Here is a 10,570-nt window from a genome sequence, read left to right on the forward strand (position 1 = left end):
TCTCATCTTCCACAGTGAAGACAGAGGCAAAAAATGCATTTAGCTTCTCAGCCATTTCCCTATCATCCTTCAGTACTCCTTTTACCCCTTGGTCATCCAAGGGCCCCACTGCCTCCCTGGCTGGTTTCCTGCTTCTAATGTATTTGAAGAAAGATTTATTGTTGGTCTTTATGTTTTTTGCTATATGCTCCTCATATTCCCTTTTTGCCTGCCTGATCACACACTTGCATTTTATTTGCCACAGCCTGTGTTCCCTTTTATCAACCTCACTGAGACTAGCTTTCCACTCCTTAAAGGAATTCTTATTACCCTTTACAGCTTCCATTACTTTGTTTGTTAACCATGCAGGCTTTTTTCTATATCTATTTGTGCCTTTCCTAACCTGTGGTATATGTTTTTTCTGAGCTTCTAGGATTGCATTTTTAAATAGTCTCTAAGCTTCCCCAATGGTTTTGACACTTTCTAGTTTTCATTTCAGTTGCCTCCTCACATATCCCCTCATATCAGAGAATTTATCCCTTTTAAGGTTAAAAGTGGTTGTGTCAGTCTTTTTCGGCAACTCCCTATTTATACAAATGTTAAACTCAATAACATTATGGTCACTGTTCCCAAGCCGTGCAATAATCTCTCACCAGGTCTTGGGCGTTACTTAGGACCAAATCCAGGATCGCCTCTCCCCTGGTAGGTTCTGTGACCATCTATTCTACAGCACAGTCATGGAGAATGTCTAGAAACTCAATCTCTTTTCCCCAACTTGAACACATATTGACCCAATCAGTGTGTGGGTAGTTAAAATCACCTATTACGACACAGTTAATTTGTCTAACCACTATCTAATTCATTCATCATTTTATAATCCTCCTCTGTCTTTTGATTTGGTGGGCGATAACAAACTCCCAGTGTTAAGCTTCCTTTTGGGCCCACTATTTCAACCCATAGCATTTCCAGAAGCGAATCCAATTCTCTTACCCTCTCAGTCTTACTGGACTGTATACTCTCTCTGACATACAGAGCCACCCCACCTCCAACCCTTCCCCCCATCCTTCTGATATAATTTATAACCAGGAATCACTGTATCCCACTGATTTTCCTCATCCCACCAAGTTTCTGAAATATCCACGATGTCTATTTCCCCCCCCAACACCAAGCATTCCAACTCCCCGATTTTACCTCGGACACTCCTAGCATTTGTTTATAAACATCTACGGTTTCCTATGCATGTTAAGCCCACGACCTCCCTCTTGCTGCCTCAAAACCTTGCCAGGCAGTCCATATCATTAGCCACAGTCTCAGTGGACTATTCTAATCTGTTTCCTTGTAGAAAAGTAACAGCTACCTCTTCCTCTCTTTGAGATGAGCCATCCTGAACCAGAGACTTTTCATCTCCTGTCAGCTTTCCCCCAATATTCAGTTTAAAAACTGCTCTATCACCTTTTTGATTTTAAGTGCCAGCTTAAAAATCCATTATTTTCAATAGCTGTGGTGACAGCCAGCCTGGCTGCAGACTCCCCCCCCCCCAATCCTTGCAGAAAGCAAATAATGCCCTTTTAAATTTCCCTGCCAACCTAGCAGTTCGAAAGCAAGAAATTGCAAGTAGATAAATAGGGACCACTTCGGTGGGAAGGTAACAGCGTTCCGTGCGCCTTGGTGTTTAGTCATGCCGGCCACATGACCACGGAAACGTCTTTGAACAGCGCTGGCTCTTCGGCTTTGAAACGGAGATGAGCACCGCAACCCTAGAGTCGGATTCGACTGGCTTTCGAGCAAGGGAACCTTTACCTTTACCTAAATTCTGGAGGCTGGGTCTACCACATATTATTTAGGGTGCCCCCAGCTCATCAGTAGTGCATCTGCTCTTTAAAATTTAAAGGTCAGGACTTCCCACTGAAAATAGCATCCCTTTAAAAATTAAAGAGCTGTTGCTTTGTGGGCAAACTATGAATAGTGAAAGGCTTCCCAACACAATTGGGAATTGAGGTTTGCTCCGTGGTTTAAAATAATCAAAAAGGACCACTCAGGAGCTTCTTATTTAATCAACATAACCTCATATAATCTCAGGAGATCCCTTACTTCAGTGCATTTTCAAACAATGCCTTTGGAGATGCTAGCTGGTCACTATAAAAAAAACTCCAGTAGACCAACACATCTGTATATGTGGGCAGTCAGTGGAAGACCTTCCCCACTACATTCTGGCCTGTCCCTTATATGTATAACCCAGGGCCAAAGTTTTAGCAAAGATATTGACAGCCCTATAACCCCTGTCTGATTATGAAAAGATGGCCTTTTTGCTCTCAGATGAGGACCCCTTCATTTCTTTAAAATTGGCTCTCTTTGCCTTGGTGGCTAGAAAATTAGAGCAAAGAAATCAAATAGTACTATTGCAACCAAGTGACTGATTTTAAAAGGTCTTACTGGTTTTAAAGACCAGAGGTTGAGATAATTTTAATAGGTGTTTTATACGTTTTTATAGAGGTTGAAACATTCTATTATATGTTAATGTATATATTTTCTGAGAGTGTTTTGATATTGTGAAGGCTTATGGCCATATACAATAAAACGATACCTACCTGTATATTTCCAATATTTTTTCTTGAGATAAAAATATTGGAATTGGAAAATACTGGGAAAGCCTTTCACTCTATCGGCTATTATAGATCTGGTACAGGAAATATCAAACATTGCATCATGAATTATCATTTCCACCATCTTCTGTGTCTATGAGAAGAAATTCTGATTGTCTAGTATAGAAACAAAAAAAGCATTGAACTTACCACATTCTTATAGAAAAAATAAATTGCCATCTTTGCCAAGCGAGAATAACACCAGTGCCCATGGACTAGAACCAACTTTTGGAGGTGCTTAAACCGAGATATGGCAAAGTCACTGGCCATGACAGCCTAGAAAAGAGAACATTTATTAAAATAAGTAATTTGTTTTCTCTGCTTTATCTGATTAAGCCAATCATTATGTCAAATGAAAACAAGGAAGTTAGAATTTGTCCCAACTCCGGTGTAACTTACAAACCCTTTAGTGTCTTACTATGAAACTACGAGACCTTCCCTAGTAACTTACAGTGCAATCAACAGAGTCAATGGGAAGTGAGCCTAAAAAGAGGATACTAACAACCAATGTTCCCTCTAAGCTGTAGAATCTTGTGAGCAAAAATTCTTCTTTGTGAGCTACTGTCATTAAAGTTGTGAGCAAGCGATTTGGTTACTGCATAGATTAGTTTGTTCTGGAGCCATCCTTCCTGAGCTAAGACAAAAATGTGTGAGCCGGAGGCTAAAAAACTGTGAGCTAGCTCACACTGCTAAGAGGGAACACTGCTAACAACACTGGATGAGACAGCTTGCAGCTCCACACATTGGAAAAATTCTTTGTGTGGCCAGTCTATGATTGCTGTTTATCCTATCAATGTATCTAATTCTCAATGTGGCCAAATCTGTGGATACTTAAATCTGGACACTCTAGCCATGAACAGACAACGCAGATCTTTCTACAAACCTGAGAAGAGTCTCTGATTTGCAAAACAAACAAACAAATAAACAAAATCAAAACCCCAAAACAAACACCTCCCCCCCGAGTACACTGGAGTCGGGGTTAAAACCTTCCAAAATGACAGAAGCAGTCCTTTTAAGAAACAAATGCTCTCTGTGGCTATTGCTAGGAAACCAAAACAGTATTATCAGCTATCAAACCTTGTTTTTTGTCAGTAAATGGCAGGAGGGTGGGGGCAGGACCCTTTTCAGGGCAGTTTTGGCATTTGAGGGAGGATTGATTGGAGGCTAGGCCCACTAGCAACCACCAGGTGACTTGCTATCACCCAACCTGCATGACTGACCCAGCCCTCACTGCTTCCTATTGTTCAACAGCAGCTACCCCACAACCCCACAATAGCCAGTGTAGTGTAGTGGTTATCATTTCTGATTATCATCTGCCATGGAAACTCATTGGGTGACCTTAGGCCAGTTATATATTCTCAGCCTACCTTACCTCACAGGGTTGTTGTGAGGATAAAATGGAGGGTAGGATAATAATGTAAGCTGCTTTGAGTCCCCATTGTGGAGAAAGGCAGGGTATAAATGAAGTAAACAAATAATAAATATAGCTGAAGACAGATGGTAGTGTTATGTACTGAGCTGGAATGCTACTTAGGACCTTGACCAAGCTTGAGTAACCAAACAATAGACAGCCAGGATCCTGGAAGGAACCAATTAAGTTAGATTAGGTATGTAAATAGCCCATCACTGGCCGTGTGTGCGTGCGTGTGTGCGTGTTGGGTGCACATTTAAGCAGGGCTGTGGACCTGCTGAGATTGTCTTTAGTTTGAGCTGAGATCACAATAAAGTATGAGCTGATCACTAACGCATGTTGAACCCAGTATATTTCAGGTAAATAAAAAGTAGTCTGGTTGGTGGGTAGGAAGCAGGGTTGTCAGGTCTCCCACCATAACCAGCTCTTCCCACCATTGCTCCTTCAGGTAGTGGGAGAAAAAAAATGCAGGTGTTGCCTGTGATGTGATATCACATCACTGGAGAATTTCCTTAAGAAATGTGACACCACTTCCAGTTTTCCCTGAAGTGATGTCATGTCATATGCAATGCCAATGCCCCACATATCCCTGTCCTGCATCATGGGAAGGAGAGAAGGGAGCAGGGAAAGGTGAGGATATGGAGGTTGCCAGAAGGAAGGAAAGAGGAAATAGTAAAGGGAGGGGGATAGAGGGGAAAAGTGAGGTGCATCTAGCAAGTCCATAAGGGTTCCTCACCAGACCACTGTTTTCTTGGGTGCAGGCTACCAGGGGGAGAGAGGGCGGGAAAGCTGAAGAAAGGGGAATAGATAAAGGTGGCTGGTGGGTGGGTAGGAGAGAAGGAAACATGAAAAGGGGAGTGGGGGATGGGAAAATGAGATACCCCCAACAAGTCCTTGTGGATCTCCTGCTTGTAGCCTTTTAAAGCCAATATGATCCTATGTGGAGACTGGTGGAACTGGGAAACACCTGGGTTAACCTAGCTGTCTGGGGCTGGGCCAGCCAGTCTGCAACTAGGAGTTAACCCGGGGTGACCTTACCCCCTCCCTGGCTGTGGCCATGATGCTTGGATTCAGTGGGGGTCTGGAGGACTTACCCGGCCCACAGAGGCAAACACGGAGGCCAGGGCTCGCTGAGACAACCATGGTGAAAAGATCTGGAGTGGTGTGCAGCACCCCACCCCCCAGGCTTGGCAGCAGGAGAGCAGTGGGGAATGATGGTAGCCAGAGCCCTGCCTCTGGAGATGCTGGAGGCAGAGACAGTAGAGGCAGCAGCAGCAGGGTCATAGGATCAAGCCCCACTGGCCACTGGGCTCCTGGCGGACGGGGGAGGCAGGGCTGGGAAGGGGCTGGAATGCAGTGAAAGGCTGCTCACTCCCCGATGACCAGGTTGGCACTCCCCGACTGGCAGGCCTCCTCCTCAGCAGAAGGGCAGGAGCCCAGAGAAGGCAGGCCCGTTGCCACTTGTGGTGGGCAAAGCAGCTGGCTGATGGACAGGGATGGAGAGAGGGAAAGCTGGAACCTCTTGGCTCCACCCCCATCCTTAACAGGTCTCCCACTGGGGACAGCATGAGAAGGCCAGGGGGAGGGATCACACCCTGGGCCAATGGGGGTACCCCAGGCCAGACAGACAGGGTGGGAGCCCAATGGGTGGACACGGGACAAGAAAAGGTGGCATATAAAAGGACAACAGGCCAGGGAGGATGCATAGCTGGTATTGTGTAGTGGGTTGCCGCATGGAGAGACGACAGACGACGACGTAGTGCATAGCACGCTTTATTGGTACACAACAAGGACGAGGGAACAACGACCCGGGGGCCAACTATATACATCCCTGGGGACACACCCCTGGTCACCATTGGTGGGTTTGAATCTCCCGCCATGGTTCCCATTGGCTCCCCAGTGGAGGGACTAGGAGGCTAGTCCCTATTGTTATCCCACATGGGACAAGAAAAGGTGGCATATAAAAGGACAACAGGCCAGAAAGGATGCATAGCTGGCAATCCAGGCTGTGCAGCGAGGGTCAGTCAGCTGAGAGGAAGAGGACTAGGGTGAACAAAGCCCCTCCCACTTCTGAGGTCTGGGGCGCATCCCTTGGCAATGACCGACAAAACAGCAGAAAGCGGTGTTATGTCAGGGGTGGATGTAGGGTGTGACACTAGCTATGGGCTCACTGGTCTCCTTAGCTACCTAGCACCCGAAACTCAGAATCAGAGGTCTCCACATCCTAAAGTTATTGTCAGCTAGGCCTCTCTCGAGTCCTGGCTGTCATGGGAGTGGGGTGACTCTGGAATGTTAAGTTTCTTTTCTGCTGTGTCTTCTCAGTTTCCATTATCTCTGTCTGACCTTCAGTGCCTGGTACAGTATTTCTCTTGAGAAAAGCAACCAGTTACTTTGGTGGGCTTCTACCTAGCCTCTGATTGGCCCTGGGCCATCAGGGGGTCTCCTTGAACAATGTATAACTGTTTGCTTCGCACACTTTATGTTAGTTTTAACATGAAATGGTTAAGATATCTGCATACTCTCAATAAACTTTACTTCTTTGAATGAAAGCTGTTGGGAACTGATTGCTGCAGGAGTCTGACAGTTATTGCGTTAACAAATGAGTCAGAGCAGTGTCTCCAGCTTTAGATATTTTCTTTGAGGATATGCTATATGCTTAAATAAATAATATGGGCAAGGATGTAGACATTTTGATTAATTGGAAATACAGGACATTTCACCTTGGTTCCACTATGGATAATGGAGTATAATGTCAATACACCAGTAAAGGTTCTTTTGCTCGAAAGCCAGTCGAGTCCAACTCTAGGGTTGCGGTGCTAATCTCAGTTTCAAAGCTGAAGAGCCAGTGCTGTCCGAAGACATTTCCATGGTCATGTGGCCGGCATGACTAAACACCAAGGCGCACAGAACGCTGTTACCTTCCCACCGGTGGTACCTATTTATCTACTTGCAATTTTTTGCTTTCGAACTGCTAGGTTGGCAGGAGCTGAAACTAGAGACAGGAGCTCACTCCGTCATGCAGCAACTTGGGTCTCGAACTGCTGATCTACTGACCTTCCACAGCCTGCAGTTCAGTGTCTTAACCACTTGAGCCACTGCAGCTCCCAATACACCAATACTGATATCTTAAATTCATGTTATATATAGAACAGACTCATAAATTTTGAACACTGAGAATCGATGTTTGAGCAGTAGTTGTCAAAGATGAAAGAATACACTCAAATGATCATGCATACCTGCATACCTTCTTGTCCAGAAATGCCAATTCCAACATCAGCTGCCTGAATCATACTTACATCATTTGCACCATCACCTAAAACAGAATAAAAGCATTGTGATTATAACAACTTTTAAAAGTTAAGCTCAACCAATTTTTCAGTCTTGAGATATAATCCTGCTCAATGTCAAAGGCCAGGATACAAGAAAACAGTTTGGGGTTTCCACAAGAGGTTTGCGTTAGCTCAGTGGAATTCTTGTTTCCCCTGCCCCTTTAGTTTCAAAAACAATTTCCCATATGGCATGGGGTGTCTGTGTTGTGCCTACTTTTTGATATAAAACAACTTATAAGTCTTTTTCAGCTCATGGATTTAGTTTCATGATGCTTTAGATCCTGGTATTGCACCTTGCTAAGTTATGGAGTTACAGTAACATAGAAGGGGCAGAAGGATTTCCATCCATGGTGTGCAACTTTCTTGTCTCTTCCTTCCTGCTGTAGCCCACAGTGCCCCTGTAACTGCTGTTCCTGGGGGACATTGTAGAGGGTGGAATGCAAGAAAATGTATGTTCCACTGATGGAAATTCTTGTCAATTGTAAATGATCTGTGGGACCCAATCCATTGTCAGAATAGAAGAAACATGACGAAGAGATGGACAACACATCCTCCATGCCATTGATCCCCCATAAATAAGCATTAAGCCAATGGTGGGCAAAGTAGGACAGACAGATATATAGGAGATCACATTCATTTTCATAATCCAGGTGAAGTAGTAGTAGCTAAAGTCTGTTAATAGGATCGGGCCATTCAAAGGACAATTACTTACCGATTGCCAGGGTCATGACTTTCAGGTGACTCCGCACAAGTTTGACTACCATGCTCTTTTGTAGTGGAGTACACCGACAACACAAAACTGAGCGGCTGTACTTGGCTAGTTCAAGAAACTTGTGCTCAAGTTGTCCCTGGAAAATGGTATGCAGAGTGCTCCCATCAATCACCAGACCAACAGCAGGATTTGGAGTCACAGTGCTTGACCAAGAAAATGGCAGCTTAATGCCCCAAACTTTCCACATTGTTCTTGCCATGACTTGAGCCTTCTTCACTTCTTCCAGTGTGATATCCAACAGGGATTCACAGGTCTCCTAGAATTTGCAAACAGATCATTGTTAAAGTGGCATCTCATTTTGCAGTATACGATGGGCGACACAAGTTGCTCCATTACACGGTATTTTTTTTTGCTAACTTTTCCATCAGCCCATAGTGTGCCATTTTGTTTGGACAACACAAAGACATTTGCATGTAAATAAATTGTCCATTTATGGAAACCTTCCAACATGATCAAGCCTTTAGCACTGATTATAACAATGTAGTTGTGTGATAGTCATTGAGTTGGATCCAATGACTCCCTTCCACTAAGGCTCCTTTGATGGATAATACCTTTATTGGAGGAACACTTAGCAGAAGGGAGTAATTGAATGCATCTTGGTGGAAAGGAGTTATTAGATCCAACCCACTGTACTTATCCAATGACTACATTTTATAAGCCCTGACCTGGATGGTCCTGGCTAGCCCAATCTTATCAGATCACAGAAGGTAAGCACAGTCGGCCCTGGTTCGTATTTGGATGGGCAACCACCAGGGAAGTCCAGGGTTGCTATGCAGAGGCAGGCAATGGCAAACCACCCCTGTTCATCTCTTGCCTTGAAAATCCTACTGGGTCTCCATAAGTCAGCTGTGACATGACGGCACTTTCCATCACCATGTTTTATAACTTCATTTATAATTTGTAGCTCGTTTGTCTCCATTTTTACTTGCCTATCCATGTTTTAAAATTTGCAAATTGCCATGTTCATTTGTTATTGTTATTAGTAAATATGTAGAATTAACCACAATATGCAGGTGTGCTCAAATTGATGTTTCTCTTCATAATTTTATCATTGTATTGCATGCAACTACAGTAGCAAAGGTGCCATACTGACCCAATACTCCAGAAGACTGGTTGATATTAGTACAATGAGACAGTGCCAGCTCTGGTGCCAATTTCAGCACCAGTGGTCTGTGGTTGTGCCACCAGTGTCCCCAGCTGCTAAGCTAGACTTACAGAACTTGTGGCCCACCAGGCTGAATGCAGCTAGCCAACCATGTCTGGTAGCCTGACAGGTACATGAAAGCCCCATCTCTGAAGTCAAAGCCAGACAGCTAAACTGGTAAGACATTCCTCAGAGCTGGTGCACTCTGTTAGGCTACCTGGGTTTCAGGTTTAGTAGGCCTGCCATAGCCACCAAAGAAATTTTACTTACCAAGCACTAAAGACAAACCTCGATAGTATTACGAGAAAAGGCTTTCTGCAGACTGCCAGATACATATTACAATATCAGGGCCAGTTTCCTTAGAATTGTTCTCAGTACCCAAATGTTCTGCTTGCATTCTGAATTCTGATTCAGTGCTATTTCAAAATATTATTTTCCAAATAATAATTTGGCATGAGGTTTTCAGCATTTTGTGCAGTATTAAACTGAAGGCTCTAATTTCCTGTAAATCCTTTTCAAATATTAATGGTAAAGACAGTGTCTCTTTGGTCCAAAAGTTTGCAAGAATATGCAATGTTGACTGCAGTTTCTTGCTTATCTCCAGTCAGCACCCATATCTGGATCCCAGCCTCTCTGAATGCAGCAATTGTATCAGGGACGCCGTCTTGTAAACGATCCTCAATCCCAGTTGCTCCTAATGAAAAGGGGAAAGAATGAGATAAATGTTTCCTGTGGATGGATGGATGGATGGATGCGTGCATGTGAGAGACAGAGTGCACCACAACTAGATTTTGCTCTGTCACCATAGTGCTATTGGATTTACCAGTGAGCCCCCAAACAAAGCAATAAAAGCCATGGGAAAGAAATTTAATACATTATTTCTTCCCATACTCGCCACACAGGCAACATTTGAATGATTACTAACAAATTGCTATGTGATGAAGCACCTCCAAGACTGAATTTAGTTTGAAATATCAAATGTCACCATTCCACCAAAGACTAACAAAAGGGTATTGTGGTGCCCTCTATTTAGGGAGGACTGGTTTTCCCTTTAAATGTGCTCTTTGCTTTATTAAACTGTATAGATTCAGCTGCCACCAGGAATTTAAGGATTTCCAAACCTTCTCTCTGTTTTCCTTTCTGGTAAAGTAACCCAGGGTCTAGGCTTTTCAGGGATCTATGTGGTCCTGAGGAATGACTGAATTAAATTCTGGGATAACTTAAACAAAATATGATTTATTGAACTAAGAACAAAATATGAGGTTGGTTATTCTGTAACTGTTTAGGATAAAT

General features: G+C 43.8%; 1 protein-coding gene across 1 annotated transcript in view; it reads right to left on the reverse strand.

Annotated features, from left to right (window-relative positions):
• The window catches only part of ATP10B (ATPase, class V, type 10B), an 89,267-nt gene that overhangs the window by 20,020 nt on the left and 58,677 nt on the right, over positions 1-10,570 (reverse strand). Inside the window, exons 13-17 of the mRNA XM_015415829.1 lie at positions 9,798-9,971; positions 9,495-9,505; positions 8,074-8,389; positions 7,269-7,345; positions 2,772-2,897 (exon numbers count right to left, since the gene is read on the reverse strand). Coding sequence (XP_015271315.1) covers positions 2,772-2,897; positions 7,269-7,345; positions 8,074-8,389; positions 9,495-9,505; positions 9,798-9,971 — 704 coding nt within the window. The remainder of the gene's footprint in view (positions 1-2,771; positions 2,898-7,268; positions 7,346-8,073; positions 8,390-9,494; positions 9,506-9,797; positions 9,972-10,570) is intronic.

Source organism: Gekko japonicus, unplaced genomic scaffold, assembly GCF_001447785.1.
Source record: "Gekko japonicus isolate JY-2015 unplaced genomic scaffold, Gekko_japonicus_V1.1 scaffold46, whole genome shotgun sequence".
NCBI classification, from domain to species: domain Eukaryota; kingdom Metazoa; phylum Chordata; class Lepidosauria; order Squamata; family Gekkonidae; genus Gekko; species Gekko japonicus.